We start from the raw sequence: 23,493 nt of genomic DNA on the forward strand, positions 1-23,493 counted from the left end.
AATGGACTAAAAAAGGAGAAAATCTTGTCTTCTAGAACAATTCTTGAATTGCCTTTCGAAGCACTTTGACCAAAGGAAAGTTTGCTTTTAAACGAGGACGATTTTAAATGTTGTTGAAAGACAGAGCAAGGGTGGTTTGCGTGGGAAATGTGGCTTAAGAGTGGGAGTCTTTGTGTCGGGCGCATCGTTGTTGCCTTTGCGATGCCAAAAAAAGATGTTCCAAAAGAGGGTGATATTCACTACACACACCCAGAGAAGGATGATGCATCTTGTGTTCAAGCTTTTGTCCGCGACACGTAAGTTGTTCAGAGTGAAAACGCCGGTAAGCAGACTTTGGTTGAGATATGTTTTTGTAAATGTGATTGATGGTTGAGAGGAGCTTCGCAACGTCTTGCGTGTGAGAACAGGATTGCTTTGCGGCAAAACGGCGAAATGGTTCTGAGTTGTTTATTGACGAAGATCAATAGTTCTTTTGCTCTTAAGGACGGAGAAGTTTGTAGAGAGGCAGGTGCCAGGTACGCAAAGTGTGCTTCCGTTGGCTACTTCCTTCAACCGAAACTAATCTATACCGTGCAAACAAAGCCTTTTCGCTTCCAGCATCAGGGTGCGACTGAATTATTCCAGGACTCAAAAAGTTTGACGAGAGTTACCTGCTATAAGGATAAATGAGCAGTAACATGCTCAATAGGATACCCGTACGAAGGGAGCAAAGCGTTTAGGATCCCATACCTCACCCCAAGCGATCCCTTTGGCAGTCCGTTCCAAAGCAAAAAGGAATGTGCGCCTGGATTTCCGGCGCAAGTGGCATTTAGAGCCGACCCACGCGCTTTTCGCCTCGCAGTTGCAAAAGAGGTTCTTTCGGCATATATGAAAAGACATGTCTTAAAAAGTGTACGCTGCTGTCTGGTTGAGAAGGGTTTTCATGGGGATGGGTTGAAATTTGTTGCCAGTGGGTAAAACATTCCTTTTTAAGGAGTGACTGTTAGTTGTTAGAAACTACCAAGGAGCCATCGTTGCGTATCTAGCTGTCTGCGACGGAGAGAGTTAAGCGTCCCTTTGGGTGAGGAACGAAAGACTGACCTTTTAGCTTTGAATCTGGCAGCTCTTGGGATAGCTTATCCTTTTTCCTTTCGTTCTTTTTTCCCCCACTAATGTAAGGGGAAATGAGAGAAAGTCACTTCACTGAATTCTTAGGGCTTGGGACATTTAGGTTGCTTCTGGAACAACTTAACCGCTGCTGCAGCTTAACCCCAAATCCTCTACCAGCGATATTCCAAATACAGAAATATAATTTGGCTAATGTTACCTTGCAGTGCGGGAAAAGCACATGTCCCCCCATAGCATTGGGTGCCTTCAGTGATGAAGAGGACAAATGCATGTCCTTCCAAAAATATTGGTGGGGAAGAGTATTTAAGGTGAAGTCAAAGGCTTTCGTGGCTGGTATCCATAGTTTTTTGTGGGTTTTGGGGGCTATGTGGCCATGTTCGAGAAGAGTTTATTCCCGACGTTTTTCGCCAGCATCTGTGCATACCCAGAAATGCGTTCGGTGCATTCAGAGATCTTTGAAGATGCCAGCCACAGATGCTGGCGAAACGTCTTCTAGAACATGGCCGCATGGCCCGAAAAACCCACAAGAAACTATTGGCACGGTGTTACTGCAGAGAGTATAGACTAGATATTTTCCTCTTAAAGGGTACATGAGTGCATTGTGCTTTAAGGAAATATTGTGGAGGGAACAAAAAGACAGGGATTCAGAAAAGCCAACGCAACTAATAGATTGTGCGACACAGGTAAAAGCAAAAGGGAAGCTATTTGTATCCCTGACTCATAAAAAACGTACATTTCTGCACTGGCACTCCTCATAAAACCAAGTGCATTTGTCCCTCCGTATTCGCTAGGGTTAGGGGCACAAGACCCCCGTGAATATGGAAAACCCGCAAATAACAAAAATGCTGTGTTTTTAGCTGAGAGGACACCTCTCTAGGAATCTCTGGGTCCTCCAGGGCAACTCTGTGGTCAACGTCCGACAGACGCTGGCCATAGAACTGCGCTGGAGGAGCTACAAAGGCCTAGTAGAGTGTTCTCTCTAGGAATCTCTAGGTCCTCCACTGCAACTCTGTGGTTGAAAGCAAAGGAGTGTCTCTAGTTGCCAATCATAGTGTCATTTGAAGAGGCTTCTACACCTTACTTTGATCAAGGATCTTCTGAATCCAAGGTGAGATGCCACTTCCAGAACGGACGTAACCACGGGGCTTCTTCCATTTTGCTTTTCTTAGAGGGTTTATCAATAAGAAGAACATTTGAAAAACCATCCCTCGCTTTATTTTACACGTGAGTGAGCTTAAATATCTATCTATATATGTGTACTTCTTATTTTAAAGATCTTTTTTTAAAAATGTGTCCTTCCATGATTTAAAAGTGAACTTGTCTTGCTGTGTTCTTGGGGCAAGTTGCCCTCCTGCAAATGTATATGATGTCGTTTCCGTTTCCCATAGCTGCCCTTAATTTACTTTTATCCTCCTTTAACTAATAAATTATCTGAAGAACATCGTCGCGGAGAAACATGTTGCATTCTTTAACGCTCGCCGGGCCGTAAGTGTGATAAAACCACTCCCAGTGCACTATTTTGACTACACTACAGTACTTGGAAAGCGAGGTCTGAGCCATCAAAACACCGTCTGCAGGGAACGTTATAAAACTGAATACACTTCTCCCTCCGTATTCGCTAGGGTTAGGGGCACAAGACCCCCGTGAATATGGAAAAAGAATACATAACAAAAACACCATGTTTTCACCTGGGAGGATACCTCTCTAGGAATCTCTAGGTCCTCCAGCGCAACTCTGTGGTCAACGTCCGACAGATGCTAGCCATAGAACTGCACTGGAGGAGCTACAAAGGCCTAGTAGTCTTCTCACTAGGAATCTCTAGGTCTTTCAGTGCAACGTTTAGTTAAAGTTGACCACAGAGTTGCACTGGAGGACCTAGATATCCCTGGAGAGGACACATGAATCAAATGTGCAAATACCAAATCTGCAAATATGGAGGGATGAGTGCACTGTAATATAAAGACAACCGCTGGATCATCTGATAGAGAATTTAATAATAATCCCATCGGCTTCAAGGATCGCCATATCAGTGCCTTGGCTTTCAACTTATTAGAAACAAAATAGAAGCGCTAGGGAGGTTTCACACAGTTTCCTGAGGAACACCTGGCAATAATGCCAACTTTGCACTTTTGGGTGCGATCTGAGAATTCGGTCTACTTTGGCTTTTGTTGCCCACCTGAAGTACTTGCGGAGGATTTGCTCTTGTGTAACGTACCCTCCCGGCTCCTCTGCGCGACTCTGCAAAGCTGAGACAGGTTCCTGAGGGTGAAGGATGGCTCCGGAGGTAGGTTTTGCTGGAGATATTCCCCGTAGCGTTTCCTTCGGTTTAGTCTGTAATCCCGCAGCCGCTCCTCTTCGGCCACGGGGTCGTCCAGGACCCCCTCCCAGCGGAGGCTTTCGTTGGGCACCTCGGAGTCGCCTTGGGTCAAGAACGAAAAGGCCGAAGCGGAGGCGAAGAGCGGGTTTCCTGAGGTTCGCCTTGGGATTGCTTTGGAGGCATCGTTTTGGGGCATGCCATCGTCGCTTTCGAGTGGAGGTTTCTCAAAGACTGACTGTTTCTGGCTTTGGCTTGGATGCTTCCCTGATTCAAAAGAACAAACCCAAGTGAATTTGGAGGTTAGCATACGAAAGGTTAGCATGCTGTAACGCCTATGCTGGCCAGCTTCATTTAGAGCATTAGTTGCCCAGATTATCACCAATGGGCCTGTAATTGCCATTGATACATTTAAAACACATATACAATTACCAATATATAATATATTACCTTATATAAGAATAAGAATAGTATTTATTTATAATATATTACGTTATATATATATATACCAATACATAATATAGAATTGCCAATGCATATTGTCTAGGTTGGAGCACTGTAATGATTATATATTAAATAAAATGAAAAAATGATTATACTATACTGTACTGTACTATACTATACTATATATATAATCATTTTATCATTTTATTTCATATATAATCATTACAATGCTCCAACTCCTAGACTCATTGTGTAGTTTGTGAGTATCTTGTGACCCCTACTGCTTAAACCAGGGAAGTGCATAGCCTTAAAACTTACTGTATATACTCAAAGATATAGCCATGTTAGTCTCTAGAATCAGTATGTAGAGAGATCTTGGAGCACCTTTGAGACTCAGCGAAAGGAAGAAGTTGGCAGGATGAAGTTTCCTAGGCCTCAGTCTGCTTCCTCAGATGCACTGAAGTTGAAATGCATCTGAGGAAGTAGACTGAAGTCTATGAAAACACATGCTGCCAATTCCTTTCGGTTAGTATCTAAAGTGCTCTCTACATACTACATACTCATGTATAAGTCAAAAAACTGGCCCAAAAAACCTGGGTAGACTTAGCCACAGGTCAAAGTACTATACTTACTTGACACTCACAGGTCAATGTATTGTATTTACACTTACATATCCCATGCTGTCTCAATTCCAGTAGAGCCAGCAATGTACTGTACTTACTGTACTTACACACTTACAATGTACTGTAATTACGCTCAAGGTACTGCTCTTACACTCACTCACAGTACAATGCCCTGTGCTGACACTGTACTTACATAAGCGCGACATACTTACACTCAATGTACTGCACTTACACTCACTCACAGTACAATGCCCTGTGCTGACACTGTACTTACATAAGCGTGACATACTTACACTCAATGTACGGCCCTTACACTCACTCACAGTACAATGCCCTGTGCTGACACTGTACTTACATAAGCGCGACATACTTACACTCAATGTACGGCCCTTACACTCACTCACAGTACAATGCCCTGTGCTGACACTGTACTTACATAAGCGCGACATACTTACACTCAATGTACTGCACTTACACTCACTCACAGTACAATGCCCTGTGCTGACACTGTACTTACATAAGCGCGACATACTTACACTCAATGTACGGCCCTTACACTCACTCACAGTACAATGCCCTGTGCTGACACTGTACTTACATAAGCGCGACATACTTACACTCAATGTACTGCACTTACACTCACTCACAGTACAATGCCCTGTGCTGACACTGTACTTACATAAGCGTGACATACTTACACTCAGTGTACGGCCCTTACACTCACTCACAGTACAATGCCCTGTGCTGACACTGTACTTACATAAGCACGACATACTTACACTCAATGTACGGCCCTTACACTCACTCACAGTACAATGCCCTGTGCTGACACTGTACTTACATAAGCGTGACATACTTACACTCAGTGTACGGCCCTTACACTCACTCACAGTACAATGCCCTGTGCTGACACTGTACTTACATAAGCGCGACATACTTACACTCAATGTACTGCACTTACACTCACTCACAGTACAATGCCCTGTGCTGACACTGTACTTACATAAGCGCGACATACTTACACTCAATGTACTGCCCTTACACTCACTCACAGTACAATGCCCTGTGCTGACACTGTACTTACATAAGCGCGACATACTTACACTCAATGTACGGCCCTTACACTCACTCACAGTACAATGCCCTGTGCTGACACTGTACTTACATAAGCGCGACATACTTACACTCAATGTACTGCACTTACACTCACTCACAGTGCAATGCCCTGTGCTGACACTGTACTTACATAAGCGCGACATACTTACACTCAATGTACGGCCCTTACACTCACTCACAGTGCAATGCCCTGTGCTGACACTGTACTTACATAAGCGCGACATACTTACACTCAATGTACGGCCCTTACACTCACTCACAGTGCAATGCCCTGTGCTCACACTGTACTTACATAAGCGCGACATACTTACACTCAGTGTACTGCCCTTACACTCACTCACAATGCAATGCCCTGTGCTCACACTGTACTTACATAAGCGCGACATACTTACACTCAGTGTACGGCCCTTACACTCACTCACAGTGCAATGCCCTGTGCTCACACTGTACTTACATAAGCGCGACATACTTACACTCAATGTACGGCCCTTACACTCACTCACAGTGCAATGCCCTGTGCTCACACTGTACTTACATAAGCGCGACATACTTACACTCAATGTACGGCCCTTACACTCACTCACAGTACAATGCCCTGTGCTGACACTGTACTTACATAAGCGCGACATACTTACACTCAATGTACGGCCCTTACACTCACTCACAGTGCAATGCCCTGTGCTGACACTGTACTTACATAAGCGCGACATACTTACACTCAATGTACGGCCCTTACACTCACTCACAGTGCAATGCCCTGTGCTGACACTGTACTTACATAAGCGCGACATACTTACACTCAATGTACGGCCCTTACACTCACTCACAGTGCAATGCCCTGTGCTCACACTGTACTTACATAAGCGCGACATACTTACACTCAATGTACGGCCCTTACACTCACTCACAGTGCAATGCCCTGTGCTCACACTGTACTTACATAAGCGCGACATACTTACACTCAGTGTACTGCCCTTACACTCACTCACAATGCAATGCCCTGTGCTCACACTGTACTTACATAAGCGCGACATACTTACACTCAGTGTACGGCCCTTACACTCACTCACAGTGCAATGCCCTGTGCTCACACTGTACTTACATAAGCGCGACATACTTACACTCAATGTACGGCCCTTACACTCACTCACAGTGCAATGCCCTGTGCTCACACTGTACTTACATAAGCGCGACATACTTACACTCAATGTACGGCCCTTACACTCACTCACAGTGCAATGCCCTGTGCTGACACTGTACTTACATAAGCGCGACATACTTACACTCAATGTACGGCCCTTACACTCACTCACAGTGCAATGCCCTGTGCTGACACTGTACTTACATAAGCGCGACATACTTACACTCAGTGTACGGCCCTTACACTCACTCACAGTACAATGCCCTGTGCTGACACTGTACTTACATAAGCGCGACATACTTACACTCAGTGTACGGCCCTTACACTCACTCACAGTGCAATGCCCTGTGCTCACACTGTACTTACATAAGCGCGACATACTTACACTCAATGTACTGCCCTTACACTCATTTACAGTACAATGCACTATACTTACACTGTACTTACATATATGAGTGTAAGTACAGTATGTATATGTATGTGTGTGTGTGTGTGTGTATATATATATATTATATACATATATGGAGTCATCCCCTTTCTCTGAATAGAGTAGTAAAACATGAGAGCTTAGTGCATCCTGGGAGCACCTAAAAGAAGCATGGATCCCTTCTACTCTCTCATCCATCCAGCATTTAGGATGAGCACAAACGTCTGCCAAAATTTTGGTATCATTGCCCTTTGCTTCGTCCTTTCCATCCTTTGTTACACACCCCTACTACATTTTACCCTCAACTTACCCACGGGTCATATCAACACCTGTAATTTCGGTCCTAACATTAATGTGTCCTAATTGTAAACCTAGTTGTAAACCTGCTAAACTGTAGGGATGCGTTACCGTTATCCTGGCTGGCTTTCTTTTTCTTCTTCTTCCTCGCTTTCTTCTTGCCCGGGGTCTTGCCAGTCTTGGTCCCCTCACCCTCGGACATAATTTCTCGATGTCCCAACTCCGTCTTCCCGTTGGGTTTCCGTTCCTGAGCCTAAAGAGGTAGGAATAAGAAGGAAAGCTCAAGGTACCTTTGCAATGGCGACGTCTGTCTCTTTTACACCAGTTTGTTAGCTAAGGACTCCCATCTAGTAATGTAATCCTGAAAGCCCATTTGAGAGAGCATAACGTTGGATGATACTCCTCAATAATTTTCCTCTTTCTCCCCTTCCACCCTGATGGAGACCCCCAACTGCCCCCTTTCTCATTATTTCCCCCTAAGAAACTGCCCCATCATGACTGAACCCCCATAAAACTACCCCTTTCTTCAATATTTCCCTCAGAAACTGCCCCACAATGACCGAACCCCCATAAAACTACCCCTTTCTTCAATATTTCCCTCAGAAACTGCCCCATAATGGCCGAACTCCCACAAAACTACCCCTTTCTTCAAAATTTCCCTCAGAAACTGCCCCATAATGGCCGAACCCCCATAAAACTACCCCTTTCTTCAAAATTTCCCTCAGAAACTGCCCCATAATGGCCGAACCCCCATAAAACTACCCCTTTCTTCAAAATTTCCCTCAGAAACTGCCCCATAATGGCCGAACCCCCATAAAACTACCCCTTTCTTCAAAATTTCCCTCAGAAACTGCCCCATAATGGCCGAACTCCCACAAAACTACCCCTTTCTTCAAAATTTCCCTCAGAAACTGCCCCATAATGGCCGAACTCCCATAAAAGTACCCCTTTCTTCAAAATTTCCCTCAGAAACTGCCCCATAATGGCCGAACCCCCATAAAACTACCCCTTTCTTCAAAATTTCCCTCAGAAACTGCCCCATAATGGCCGAACCCCCATAAAACTACCCCTTTCTTCAATGTTTCCCTCAGAAACTGCCCCATAATGGCCGAACCCCCATAAAACTACCCTTCATCAATATTTCAGCCTCAAAAACTGCCCCATATACACACACATTATACACACACACATATGTATATGCATACACACACACACACACACACACACACATATATATAGATATAAAAGGGATTTATATATGACTAAACCCACTGAACTGCCCTCTTTTCTCAATATTTACCCCCCAAGAACTTGCCCCACCATGACTGGACCCCCATAAAACTGCCCCCTGCTTCAATATTTCCCCCAGCCCCATATATATATATATATATATAGAGAGAGAGAGAGAGAGAGAGAACCATACACACACACACACACACATATATACATATATATAGATAGCTAGATAGATTTAAAAAGTATTCACACACACACACACACACACATATAGATATAAAAGGCATTTATATATGACTAAACCCACTGAACTGCCCCCTTTTTCAACATTTCCCCCCAAAAAACCAATAAAACTGGCTCCTTCTTCAATATTTCCCCCTCAGACACTGCCCCATATATATATATATATATATATATACACACACATATATATATATATATATATATAGAGAGAGAGAGAGAGAGAGAGAGAGAGAGATTTAAAAGATATATATATATGCATTTATATACACACACACACATAGATTTAAAAAGTATACACACACACACACATATATATATGGCATTTGTATATGACTAAACCCCCCAATGAATTGCCCCCCCAACCCTCACCATTAAAGCCCCTCTGAATGCAAGGCTTCTGCCCAGGAGCCTCCCTCTTTCCCCTCAGGCTCCTCTTCCCTTTCCCTCCATTCACTAAGGCTGCCCCCCCACCCAGACCCTTCTCCCTAGACTGGCCACGCCCCTCAGCCACGCCCCCTTCAGGAAGAGGACGCGTCTCCATGGCAACTCCACAGCTCAGATCCTTCCGCGCAAACAAAGGTGTCCCTCCGCCAAGGGACAAAGTAGTCTCCTGTCCTGGGTTCAAATCCTGACTCCCCGTTGCTCAATCCAGATTTGGGGAGAGCAGGGGCCCAAGTGGTGGGACCTCCCTTCTTCTCCCCAGTGTGCTTCTTGCTGGGCCATTTATGTGACACTAGGAAGAGGCATTATAGGTGTGTGTGTGTGTGTGATATATTATATATGTATGTATGTATAATCTGTATGTTTATATGTATACAGACAATATATATAAGATATTTACACACACACACACATATATATAGTTATAAATATACTATATATATATATATATATATATATATATATATGGCATTTATACACATGTATGCACACACACACACATAAATATGTATATATATATATATATATATACACACACACACACACACACATATATATACTGTATATATATGGCATTTATACACACACAGTACATATATATACTTATATATATATATATATATATAAAGAATTTACACACAAACACATATATGGCATTTATACACACACAGTACATACACACACACACATATAAAGCATTTACAAACAAACACACATATAGCATTTATACACACACAGTACATATATATATATATATATACACACACACACACATATAAAGCATTTACAAACAAACACATATATATGGCATTTATACACACACACATATAAATATAATATGTATATATAAGGCATTTATACACATGCACACACACACACACACATATATATATAGCATCTACAAGCACAGACACACAGACACAGACACACACATGTATATATATATATATATATATATATATATGGCATTTATACACACACACCCCTATACATATATTTATATACACACAAGCACACTATATATACACACACACACACACACACACACACACACACACACACACACCAGGTTTCCATGGCTGAGCCAGGATTTGAACCCTAGTCTCCAGAGTTGTAGCGCAATGCTCAAACCACTACGCCACAACAACAACACCACTATGCTATGCCATGCCAACAAACCACTACAACAACAACAGCAGCAGAGTTTGAACTTTGTTTCCCGGCCTTTAAGACACTTTGCCCGCATTATGGCATATCCCTCCGTACCATTTTAACTGCGAACAAGAGCTTGGCAAGTTGTGGGCCTGAGACATCGGAGCTTATCCCAACATTGGAGTTTATCACACCGATTTTGGCATTAAAGAGAGATTAAAGTGTATTTAAAGCATCCCGCAAATGGAGCGGGAATGGCAAGTAATTGTGCAAATAAAGCGATATCGGGAATGCGTTGTCGCCGAAATCTCGAAAGTATAGGTCTTTTGCGCATGGTGGTCCGTCGGCCCAATAAATGCATGGCTGTGCTTTTGGATTATGCATGTTGTCGTGTGTTGTTGTTGCACAGTTTCTCACCTGTTTCTGATTCCTTCCAGCTGATGATGCTTCCCTGCTTTACGGTTCAATGCTGGCATCGGCCACTAGAGGAGAGCAGAGAAGCGCATGAGGAAAAGCACATGAGAAGTACGGGTTTTGAGCTGAGAAGCAATTATTTCTGCATCCACACTTGCAGAAATAATCCGGTTTGGACACCACTTTGACATTGCTATGGAATTCTAGGAAGTGTACTTTGTTGTGGCACAGCCACAACAAACTACAGTTCCCAAAATCCTGGAGCACTGAACCACAGTAAATGGCAAAATCAAGGTGTGTTTTGGAGCATATATGTATGTGTATAAACATAGTATGTGTGTGTACATATATATATATATATTCACACACACACACACACGCACACAGAGTTTATATATGCATGTATGCATGTGTGTATATGAATATATATATAGTCTGTGTACACACACACACATATATACAGTTTATGTATGGATGTGTGTATATATGAATACATGTGTGTGTGTATATATATATACACACACACACACAGTTTCTATATGCATGTATGTATGTATGTGTGTATATCAGTCCATGTGTATGTGTGTGTATATATATTGTGTGTACACACACACACACACATATATACAGTTTATGTATGTATGGGTGTGTATATGAGTTCATGTGTGTGTATGTGTGTGTATACAATGTGTGTATATGTGTGTGTGTGTATATATATATATATACACACACAGTTTATATGTGTGTATGTATGTATATGAATGCATGTGTGTATATATATATACACACACATATAGACTATGTGTATACACTCACACACAGTATATACATGTATGCATGTATATGCTTGTATATGTGTGCATGTGTATGCGTGGGTGTGTTTGTGTGTGTACATGTGTGTATATATGTGTGTGTGTGTATATATATATATATATATATATATACACACACACAGTTTATATGTGTGTATGTATGTATGTGAATGCATGTGTGTGTATATATATATATACACACACATATAGACTGTGTGTATACACACACTATATACATGTATGCATGTATATGCTTGTATATGTGTGCATGTGTATGCGTGAGTGTTTTATATGTGTGTGTACGTGTGTGTGTGTGTGTGTATATATATATATATTTGTTTGTACACAATGTATTTAAGCATGCATGTATATGTATGTAATGGGGTTTCCTGGGTAAGTTTCCTCAGAGGATTAAAAGTCATCTGTGCTCTCTCTCTCTCTCTCTCTCTCCCCATATATTTATATATATATATGCATACACACACATATAATATTACCAAAGGAGATGAGAGTGCATTTTCTATCTGCCGGCTATCCAAACGGCTTCATCTCGACAGGGAGAGGCTGCAACTTGCATGGAAATACATTTATGGCCCTGATTTTGGCCAGATGCCGGATGCAGTGATGGATGGAAAGTGCTTTGGAGGCCTGGGTTGCCATGGCGATGGACCGCTCTCCATCCTAGGCCTGGCTGCATCCCACAGGCCTGACACCTGTAACAACAAAGCAGAGGAGCCCATCATTCGCTCTCCTTTTTCCCTTGATAAAATTACCTCTTTGGGTCTTTCCCCCCTTATTGGTACCGAGGGGGGATTTTAAAAGGCGGAAATGAAATGTCGGAGGTGGGCGGCAAGTGGGCGGAAATCGAATCCACTGTCTAGCCTCCCTTGCGCCTGTCTGCTTTATCCGCCTCCGTAAATATGACAAAGTAGAGCTCCCCTTGTTGTTGTTGTGTGTCTTTGAGTCTTTCGCACATTAGGGAGAACCTATTGTGGGGTTTTCGGGTGTTTCCGAGGCTGAGAGAGTGTGACTTGCCCAATGTATCCTGGTTTACAGCTGGGATTAGAACCCTGGTCTCCTAAGTCCTATTCCGACCCATCGCAGGGTTGTCATGGACAGAGAGGCGGGATCTAAATAAAGTTGTCTATTATTATTATTATTATTATTATTATTATTATTATTATTATTATTATGAGATTGTGTGACTCATCCAAGGCCACCCAGTCACAAATTGCTATATAAATTGCAAGATTCAGTGCTATATAGCCCAACTTTTCTGAGATTCAGACCTATATAGCCCAGCTTTTGTGAGATCTAGTGCTATATAGCCCAGCTTTCACAAGATTCAATGCTATATAGCCCAGCCTTTGCAAGATTCAGTCCTATATAGCCCAGTCTTTGTGAGATTCAGTGCTATATAGCCCAGTCTTTGTGAGATTCAGTGCTATATAGCCCAGTCTTTGCTACATTCAGTCCTATATAGCCCAGTCTTTGCGAGATTCAGTGCTATATAGCCCAGTCTTTGTGAGATTCATTCCTATATAGCCCAGTCTTTGTGAGATTCAGTCCTATATAGCCCAACCTTTGCAAGATTCAGTGCTATATAGCCCAGTCTTTGTGAGATTCAGTCCTATATAGCCCAGTCTTTGCGAGATTCAGTGCTATATAGCCCAGCCTTTGTGAGATTCAGTCCTATATAGCCCAGTCTTTGTGAGATTCATTCCTATATAGCCCAGTCTTGGTGAGATTCAGTCCTATATAGCCCAGTCTTTGTGAGATTCATTCCTATATAGCCCAGTCTTTGTGAGATTCATTCCTATATAGCCCAGTCTTTGTGAGATTCAGTCCTATATAGCCCAGTCTTTGTGAGATTCAGTCCTATATAGCCCAGTCTTTGTGAGATTCAGTCCTATATAGCCCAGTCTTTGCGAGATTCAGTGTTATATAGCCCAGCCTTTGCTACATTCAGTCCTATATAGCTCAGCCTTTGCAAGATTCATTGCTATATAGCCCAGCTTTTGCAAGATTCAATGTTATACAGCCCAGCCTTGGGCTATATACCTCAGCTTCCACAAGATTCAGTGCTATATAGCCCAGCCTTTGCAAGATTCAGTGCTATATAGCCCACCTTTGCAGGATCCAGTGCTATACAGCCCAGGTGTTTTGGACTTCAGCTCCCAGAATCCCAGACCATTGGCCAAAGATGGCTGAGGCTTTAGCTGAAGTCCTAAGCATCTGGAGGACCAGAATTTGGGAACCACTGACTTGGAGGAACACGACAACAACATCAAGTCAAGATGCATTTAAATTCTGGCACACAACACAACAAAGGGTGAAAAGCGGGCGAATGTTTAACACTTACTGTTTGAAACCGGAGGCCAGCTTTCTTTTCCTGAGTGAATGAAAAAGAGATTGAGTTTCACGGATTGAGAGGGAAAGCCAGGATCAACACAATAACCGGAACTGGAGGTCAGGAAAACCTCCCCACCCTTGCGACCGCTCCACACCAGTTAAAAGGAAAATGTGCCCCTGATTAAAGAAACCAAAAAGAACCCAGTGGAAAGCATCACACGAAGGAGAGCATTTTACGAATGGTGCCTCTGAACATGGACAAAGGCCACAGGGTCGAAAGGCTGACACCTGGGGTTTCAGCAAGTGTTGCTAAAGAGAGCTGCAAATATGGTCCAGGTGGCTTCCCTTCCCTTCATTTGCCCGTTGTGAAAAGGGCCTAATCCTGCTCTGCCCCGCCATACAGACAGGACACCCTTCAACACTGCGCAGAATTGGGCACATATGTGGGCAAGCAACATCCGGCCGCGGTCAAGGTGGCAAAAGATGATAACGAAGCGGACCACATAAACTATAAGAGGCAGCAGCAGTTTGCATTTGCCTGATCTTACTGGGAAGGGCCAGACTCTGTCCTCTCCTTGTTGCCTGATTTATTGCAGTGCAATACAAGTGTGCAGTTTTTGAATTCAGGGAGTGAATGGAGTGCAATGCAAATGTGCAGTTATTCAACTCATGGAGTTAGTGGGGTGCAATGCAAATGTGAAGTTTTTAAACCCGGTTTGCAGCAACCAAAGCAAGCTGAGGATGAAAAAGGGGGAAAGCGGGAGGAGGAGAGGGAAACCGGGTAACCCTAACCCTTTTAGAAACAGCGGAGAAAGTGGGACTGCAAAGGATTAATCAGGGTTGTTTTGCCAACCTGGGACTGCTGGAGTGGAAGTGATTCCCAAACGTTGGTCCCCCAGATGTTTTGGGTTTCAGCTCCAGGAAGTCCGCCAGCCTGGCTGAAAGCTGAAGTCCAAAAACATCTGGAGGACCAAAGTTTGGGAACCACTGCTTTGGAGAGTGATGTATGGCCCAACAGTCCCAGTTTGGTAGGAAAATAGGAGTAATCCGCTCCTGTCCCATTTTCTCAGCTGTTTTTCTAAATGGTCCTGGTCTTTCTCTCTCCGGCTCCCACTTTCCTCCTCGGCTCACTTCAGTTGCTGCAGACAAGGACCTCATTCCCACGTACATATAAATCGGTGCGCGATCCGAATCGACGGGTCGATTCGGCAGCAGAGCATGGTTCCCACTACGTTTGCTCCGATCAATCCGCTTGTGGTTCACATTCACACATGAATCGATTCAAAACAGACCTGCCCCAGCCGACTGAAGGGCAAATTTAAATCAATCCTGACCCACATCGGTTTCGCGCTTTTGCGGAATCAATTTGTTGAAAAAGACGCGGAAGGTTCAAAAAGACGCGGCTTAAACGGGTCTAGCGCATGGCCTCCCTCTCTCGGAATCGCGCAGGGCCGTTCGAACCGATTTGCGGTCCGATTTAAAAGGTAGCGGGAACGAGTCCGCGTTCAGAAAAGTGCAAACTGGGTTGTGTGTGAACTCCTCGACTCTCTGTGTAAAAGGAAGCAGGAAGAAAGCGAGAGGAGGAAGCAAGCTGGGCCAACCTTTGGTTTTATTTTCCCATCGCTTCCCCAGTCAATTGTGTCTCTCTTCCGATGCTTGGTTTTTCTAAGTGAATTGTTGCAGGCTTCTGCCTCTGCGCCAGCATCTTGTCTTGAAGAACAGCGCATGCATGCATGGCTCCTTCTGGCTTCCACCTCTTTGAGGTTAGCTGCTCTCCGCCTCCACGATCCAGGCCACGCTTTGTCTCCCACGCAGCCCTACGGTCCAGTGGTTGTTGGCACCTTCTTTATTTAATGTCTGAGTAATGCCAGTTGTCTGGAGCTCACCTACGGCAAAGTCTGTGCGGCTCTGGCTCTGCCACACAAGAGATCTCTCTCTTCTCCTTGCTTTCTGGAGCCACGGTTCTCTCTCTCAGCCGACCCAGGTGAGTCCAACTTGGCCTTTGCACCTGTCGCTCCTTTGAAAAAGTCCATTTTCCTGCTCCGAAACTTGGGCACGCGTGCATTTCCTTCCTCTCTTTGGGTTTTACAAAAGCAAACTTTCACAGCAAGCTCTCTGTGTGTGTATTTTTCTTTCTCTCTTGTCTTTGACCGTGTTTCTTTTAGGGCACTCCCAACTCTCTCCCGACGTAAAAGGCCTTTTTGAAAAAGCAAAATCAAACACAAGGAAACCATGTCTGTGCCAAAGTTGTCCTCTCCGAACTGAACCGGCTGCTTCTCCATAAACCTGTTGCTGGTGACTGAGCTGCAGTAAAACTGTTTGGTGTCTGGAGTTTGCTCTCTCTCTCCTTGGAAACCGAGGATAGGTTTTTCTAACTTCTTCCTGCAGCCTTTCTCCTGTCTAAAATTTATCTATCTAAAATTTGATAATGATAAGGTTGCATTTTGCAAAAGTGGGGGTTTCGAGTTTGCCATCTCCAAGAGAGGAACCAGGCCCTGTTGTTCTGGCTTCTTGGTTTCCCTCCAGCTTGTTGTTGTGTGCCTTCAAGTCGTTTCCAACTTATCGGGACTCTAAAACTAACTTATCATGGGGTTTTCTGGGGCTGAGAGTATGTGACCTAGTGGGTTTCCATGGCTGAGCAGGAAACTGAACCCTGGTCCCCAGAGTGGTGTACCTTTATTGTTGTTGTGCGCCTTCAAGTTGTTTCCGACTTACGGTGACCCTAAGGTGTACCTATCCTGGGGTTTTCTTGGCAAGATTTGTTCAGAGGAGGTTTGACATTGCCTTCATTTGAGGCTGAGAGAGTGTGACTCGGCCAAGATCACCCAGTAGATTTCATGGCTGAACTGGGAACTGAACCCGGAATTGTAGTCCAACACTCAAACAACTACGGCTGGCTATATAGTGTATCTACACTATAGATGTCATCATCGCCATGGCTCCGCTTTACAGTATCGGGATTTGTAGTTTGGTGAGGCGCCAGTAACCCTTGGCAGGGAAGGCTCCAGACTTTGTGCAACTACAAATCCCAGGATGCCATAGGATGGTGCTACTGCACTTAAAAGTGGTGTCAAACTGCATTGTTTCTGCAGTGTGGACGCAACCATAGTCCAACACTTAAACCACTTCACTATGCTGGCTCTTGGAATCAGGCTATGCAGAAGCTCAAGGTGCACCATGGCATCGCATGCCTTGCATTGCTGAAGCCAGGGAGCTCTTGCAGGGTTAAAGTGCTTGGCAGCATATTCCCAGTTTGGGGTGTGCGTATGTGTGTGTGGAAATGGGATCTGTCGTGGCGCAAGGCTCCCTCGGTGGATTTTTGTGGGGGGTTTGGGCTATGTGACCCATGTTCTAGAAAGGTTTCTTCCTGACGTTTTGCCAGCATCTGCGGCTGGCATCTTCAGAGAATGCCTCGATGTTTTACCTCCACGTTTTACCGCCATGTCAAAATACCTCCAAAGGAGAGACCAACCACCCTCTGAGGCAGTCTCCGCACTGCAACTCCCGTAATGCCCTTGGCGATGCAGGCTAGGCTTTATGGAAGATGATAGCTACGCCTTTGTTGCTGTTGTTGTGTGCCTTCAACCCATATCCGACTTATGGCAACCCAATTGCGATCCTTAGTTTTCTTGGTAAGATTTGCTCAGAGGAGGTTTGCCATTGCCAACCCTTGAGGCTGAGAGAGTGTCCCTTGCCCAAAGTAGCCCTGGATCATTCCTGATTTGGTTCTTCCTTGATGCTTTGCCACCTTTAACTTTGCAACATTGCTCTTTTGCAATGGTGCCTTTTGTCTGCCAAGGCCTCTTGATCCGACATCGGCTTGCCTTTGGCGCCAGTTGTGTTTCCGAGGATGCAGAGCTGGAACACCGTACCTTGGCCTAGCCTTTATCTTCTTTTTCCTGTGGCTTGCTGCTACCTTCTCATAGCAACGGAGGGGCTGTTTGCCCAAGTTGCTATGGTTTCTTTGTGAGCATAATGAAGCCTGGCCTGCGAGCCAAAGGTAATGGCATGGCAGCCGGCGTTGGGGGGCAGTAAAACGTGGCAAGGATTGCACCGGCTCTGGAGTCTGTGGTTTTCACCCCAGAATATGCAAAAGTTGTGCCAAGTGAAGAGTCTGAACCATGGTAATGTCGTCAGGTGTTCAAAAGAGCAATACAGGACGGCTGGAAATTGTGCAATGCAAGGTTGACAAAATCAGGAATAAGTACCTTTTTGTATTGCTGACGAAATTCAAATGTTATCTCACCGACTTTGTTAGATTTTGTTCCCAGTGCTGCACGGCCGGAAGAAAGAGGTATCAGCTTGCAGAGATATACCTCCAAGGAACAGCGGAAATGCAACAGAGAAAATGCAAAGATTTAGGTTTTCCAAAAGACCAGACCAAATGCATCTGAGGACATAGACTGAAGTCTACGAAAGCGCATGCAGCCAACTTCTTTCTTCCGGTTTGTCTCAAAGGTGCTATAAGATCTCTCTACATACTGTGACTAACATGGTCTATATATGTATGTATGTGTATATAGCCAGTGGAGCTTCGAAAGCATGCATCATGTGTTTGGTCTTTGGACCAAAAAATGAATATGAAAATGAAGTTCTTCTTCCGTTTGAAAAGTGCATTGCTGGAACCTCAGCGTTATCAATGCCTTTTAGTATATATATTTTCAGAGGAGTCTGGAGCGCCATGCCAGCTTTCAAATTTAAAACGAAAAGACACGTTGTTGTCTACCACCCGCTGTCAGAAGTGAAGCGTGCCTTCATCGTTTCTTCTTCTTTCCCCATAAACAGACCTCTCCGCTGTCAGTCGAGAACTCTTCGGGCAAGATGAAAAATTAGGTCCGCATGGTTTAATGGAATAAAAGCTATCGTTCCCAAGCTGGGATAGTGTCGTGCTGGGAGAGATTAATTGAAATTATGAGACACCCCTGCGGTCTCTGTCCTCCCCAAAATGGCACACGACGCAGGAAGTTGTCCTCTAAATGTGTGCGATTTCTTATTCGAGGTAATGGGAGTGTGTGGATGGGGAACCAGTAGGATAGGAACATGTCCAAAGAGGTAAGGCTTGCATCTGGCCTTGCCCTATATTTCTCTGGCCTGCCTTAGCCCCATTCATCGAGTCAGTTCTGAAATTCGAATTTGGTCCCTGGTTTCTGGTTATAGAGTGTTGTGTGTGTTTTGTTGCTTGCCTCTTTGACTATTTAATAGTAAGTGGAAAGTACAGTGGGCCCTTAGTATATGCTTTGGTTTGGTTCCAGGGCCCCCATGGATACCAAAATCCGTGGATGCTCGAGCTCCATTAAATACAATGGGATGGCCAGGTTTTTGAATTCTGTTTTCAAAGGAGACACTGAGGAGTTTATCAGACAAGAGCAATTGGAAGTATAATCCAATGGCAATCTGAACGTAATCATGGGGTTTAAGGTTATTGCATGATAGACTGCCACAGACAAATTCGGGCAATGGGAAGTCAGTCCAAGTGCAATCATGGGGTTTAACATTATTGTGTGATAGACTACCACATGCAAATTCAGGCAATGGCATCCTATTTTTGGGCAATGGGGAGCCAGTTCGAATGGAATGAGCATTCATGTAATTTCACTGAACTAGTGACTTTACGTGAATGCGTTCTGGCCCCACTTTCTTTTCATTAGAAATTAAGAGAAATTTCTCACGTGTGATAAACTCCTGAGTAACGTTACAGTAAGGGATGTTAATATCCAAAATCCACAAAACAGTGATCCACTGAGCCCTTGGTACCCGCTGGGGTTTGGTTCCAGGACCCCCTTTGGATACCAAAATCTGTGGATGTGCAAGTCCCATTAAATACACAGGCATAATGGAATGGTGTCCCTTATATAAAATGGCAAAATCAAGGTTTGCTTTCTGGAATATATATATATATATGGAATATTTTCAAGCTGTGGATAGTTGAATCTGTGGATAAAAAAATCGGTGGATAAGCAGCTTGGAAAGGGACACCTGTCCAGGGTGAACTACCTGGCTGTGTCACTCAAACCCCTGCTCTTGGTTTGACAGGACCTCTTGGCCTCAGTCTTTTCCGCCTGGAAAGTGGGAACAAACGGCAAAGGATTCCCTTTGGAAAGTGGGAACAAACTGCAAAGTTGACCAAGCTGTCTGAAATCCTCCGCTGCAGGGAGAGGTTTCTTTTACCCTCGCAAACATTTGCATCACGAGAACTTCTGGGCGGGAAGCTGCCAAGCTTTTGGAAACCCAGCCATGCCAACGGTGTGCCAAGTTCATCAGGTTAAAAAAACACAGTGATGTAACCTTGGCCGCATTTGCTCTGTGCCACTGAAGGCTGACAGGGGAACAACCGCAGGTTTGGGAAGGGCTGCTAAACATGTTTGGCCATTATTTTGTAGGACTGAAGTTGACAAAAGTGGCTAAGGGATTCTGGGGGTTGAAGTCAAAAATGCACCTTTCCCTACCTCTGCTAAATAGAGAAGTTTCTAAATGACAATTGGTTTCTCACCTTGTGGGAGAAGATATGTAAATCCTTGACTAGGATACAAGGACCAAATATTCCTCTAAAGTATCCTTTCCAAATTTGGACACCTTGGAGTGTTTCAAAGAGTGCATAAAAGAAGGCCCCGAGTTGGCTGGCACTCTGTCCGATATTTACGATTTTGCAAGCTAGAATTACAAGTTTGTAAATTTTGCTACTCACATGTCCCGCAAACCAACAGTGGCGCCAGCAAGGATGATGGGCATAATGCTTCCGGCCTGATCCGGCAAGCAAGCAGTGGTGCCAAATTCAGGGGGGTTATGAAGGCTGCTGTGTGTTGCTTGCGTTGAATTAATGCCCTGTACATAAAACACAAAAAGAGGTGTCATTTCCCCCCTCTTTTGCCTTGGACCAGCCCTTGTTGTTGTTGTTGTGATGTGCCTTCAAGTTGTTTCCAACTCATGGTGACCATAAGGTTACTTCTACGCAGTTTAATTTAATTTCCTTCCAGGAAGGAAATGATAAAACATCAAGATGCAGGAGATAGGTTCCATGTAAAGAAAAGGGCACATACCAGCTGGGAAACCATAAATTTCCAAGAGTGCAGGCTTTTCATTCTTATCTCATCTCCTGCCTCTAAACCAGGCATCCAAACACCTAACACCTAACACAGCAGTTTCCCACAACTGGATGTCTTGTTGGACTACAGTTTCCAGTATGGAAAACCATTTCCAGAACAGGAATTCCTAGGCCAACAGGACCATCTGTTGTTGTTGTGTGGCTTCAAGTCGTTTCCGACTTATGGCGACCCCAAGGTGAAGCTATCATGGGGTTTTCTTGGCAGGTTTCTTCAGAGGGGGTTTGCCCTGGCCATCCTCTGAGGCTGAGAGTCACCCAGTGGGTTTCCCTGGCAAAGTGAGGACTCGAACCCTGAACGCCAGAGTCACAGTCAAAAGCTCAAATCAATACATCGTACCAAATTTGGGCAAGCCCTGGGTTTACTGTTTCTGAGGACTGTTATGAAGATAACAAGTCCTGGGAATGTAAAGTCGAAGAGTCAGGGGCTTTCTCAACAGATAATTGATCACCAATTAGCAGATATTAATTCTCGTTTGCATTAGCCTCCCAGGCTGAGGCCAGCCATCAACACAGAACAAGACACATGCAAATCACTCCTGCATTCCCAGGCTCACACAGTATATATACACCCAATTTTTCCAGGCAAAGCCTTCTCTTAAGATGCCAGCCACAGATGCTGGGGAAACATCAGAAAGAAACTCTGCTAGAACATGGCCACATAGCCCGAAAAACCCACAAAAAACTAAAGTCCTGGGAAACATCCCCATACTTAAATGGACGGCCAATGAAGTCCTCCCAAATCCAAGAGTAACCCTGTTCCTTCCTATCTTTAAAACTGTAAATGGAGTGGAGAGCCCCAAAAACTGTTGCTTTAGATGCTTCCAAGAGACACAGTTCACTTTCGAGCAGGCAGAAAAAGGGACTGGAGTGTGCCATGTGCATGTTTGCAATCTTGAACATAACAGCTTTAAGACTTTTGGAGCCTTCCTTTGAGAAATGTAACCTTAAAACCGATTTTGCAAGTTTTGCGCATTGTTCCAAGGGCTGGGAAAAGAGGCTTTGGAGGGCCACATGCAGCCTTGGATCCGCATCTGTGTACTTTTTATTTTTAGGCTCTGGACAAGGCTCAAGGTGATAAGTTGGCATGGAATCCCTGCATTTTGCCTTGGCACACAGCGCCTTGTTTGTGCCAGAGCGGAGTGGGTGGTTTTATTTTGATTTGATTTTATATTTTGGCTGCGCGGCGCTTCATCCCACTGGGAAGGCAAGGAGGCGAGGTGCGAGGCTTGTACATGTGTTTTCCTCTTTGGAGAAAGGGCCAAGGCCAGGCTGGTTGTTTTACAGCGACGGCTCTCTTGGGAAACCTGGCAGTTGCAAACAGATAGCGAGGGCAGGCTGGGGGAATGGAGATGCCAAGGCCCTGGAGGGGTCTGTGTTTACGGAAACTGTGCCCAAGTGGTGTTTCTTTCTCTGGTTGAGATGGCAAGAAAATGTGCTTTGAAACATGGCTAGGATGGTGGACGCTTTTCTTCCCTTTCCCCATCCTTTTCTATTAAGTTTTACATAATAGCTGCCCGCTTTCTGCAAAGCTATCTTTACCTATCGCTGGCACACGCTGCCGTCAACAAAGTCAAATATTGAATGTATCTGACAGGTTTCTAAATATTTAATAGGGACGCTTGTGTTCACAGCTGTGTGGCCTGCAAAGGCGCGAACGGAAGCTGTCAGCGCCGGCGGTGGGAAACGCAATAGTCTTTTTTGGCATCTCTTGTTGGTGCTTTTTGTTACCAACTTTATTTCGAGGATGTCATCGTGTGCTGATTTTGTTCCCCAAGGAAGCGACAAGTAGCCATTCTCTTCTCAAAGTCTAGGAAAAGTGTGTTGTTTTCCAAATCTATTTGCAGTTGAGAAGCAAGCATGGCGTAGTGGTTTTAGCGTTGGACTACAACTTTGGAGACCAAGGTTCGATTCCCAGCTTGGCCACGAAACCCACCTTGGGCAAGTTACACTCTCTCAGCCTCAGGGGAGCCCATGGCAAACTTCCTCTGAACTAATCTTGCCAAGAAAACCCCATGACCGGTCCGCCTTAGGGTTACCGTAAGTTTGGAAGGCAGTAGTTTGCTTTTGCCTGAGCCAACTGTGAAGTGCAAGATTCCTCCACCTTTTTCTTTCTCTATGAAGAGTGCTTTTGCATTTTGAACTCAGTTTGCAGCACTCGGAGTAAGCTGAGGATAAAGCGGGAGGAAAGGGAAGAGAAACTGGGACATTTCAAAAGAAGATGAAAAAGTAGGACATCGGAGGATTAATCAGGACCATTAATGCCGAATCGGGA

The 23,493-nt window shown here is 44.4% G+C and overlaps 2 protein-coding genes and 1 long non-coding RNA gene across 5 annotated transcripts in view; 1 reads left to right on the forward strand and 2 right to left on the reverse strand.

Annotated features, from left to right (window-relative positions):
• Positions 1-3,031: 3,031 nt before the first annotated feature.
• LIAT1 (ligand of ATE1) lies at positions 3,032-14,159 on the reverse strand. 3 transcript variants are annotated; one of them, XM_089494168.1, is made up of 5 exons: positions 14,130-14,159; positions 12,265-12,480; positions 10,959-11,023; positions 7,581-7,722; positions 3,032-3,688 (listed from the first exon to the last, which is right to left on the reverse strand). In XM_089494168.1, exons 4-5 carry the CDS (start codon positions 7,669-7,671, stop codon positions 3,261-3,263), a joined length of 519 nt encoding a protein of 172 aa, XP_089350294.1. In that variant the 5' UTR covers positions 7,672-7,722; positions 10,959-11,023; positions 12,265-12,480; positions 14,130-14,159; the 3' UTR covers positions 3,032-3,260. The 3 variants fall into 3 exon arrangements, with proteins under 3 accessions (XP_089350294.1, XP_089350296.1, XP_089350293.1); XM_089494170.1 differs by lacking the exon at positions 14,130-14,159 and having other exon boundaries at positions 12,265-12,856; XM_089494167.1 differs by lacking the exons at positions 10,959-11,023; positions 12,265-12,480; positions 14,130-14,159 and adding an exon at positions 9,318-9,420.
• A 6,151-nt stretch (positions 14,160-20,310) lies between these two features.
• The window catches only part of RPH3AL (rabphilin 3A like (without C2 domains)), a 29,603-nt gene continuing 26,420 nt past the window's right edge, over positions 20,311-23,493 (forward strand). The window contains exon 1 of the mRNA XM_089494166.1: positions 20,311-20,380. The gene's annotated coding sequence lies outside the window, so the exon portion shown is untranslated. The remainder of the gene's footprint in view (positions 20,381-23,493) is intronic.
• Positions 20,708-23,493, reverse strand: part of LOC149286438 (uncharacterized) — a 50,975-nt gene continuing 48,189 nt past the window's right edge. Inside the window, exon 9 of the long non-coding RNA XR_016277633.1 lies at positions 20,708-20,941. This is a non-coding gene — a long non-coding RNA (uncharacterized LOC149286438). The remainder of the gene's footprint in view (positions 20,942-23,493) is intronic.

This window comes from Sceloporus occidentalis, unplaced genomic scaffold (genome assembly GCF_023333645.1).
Source record: "Sceloporus occidentalis isolate IW3139 unplaced genomic scaffold, rSceOcc1.0.p SCAF_69, whole genome shotgun sequence".
NCBI lineage: Eukaryota > Metazoa > Chordata > Lepidosauria > Squamata > Phrynosomatidae > Sceloporus > Sceloporus occidentalis.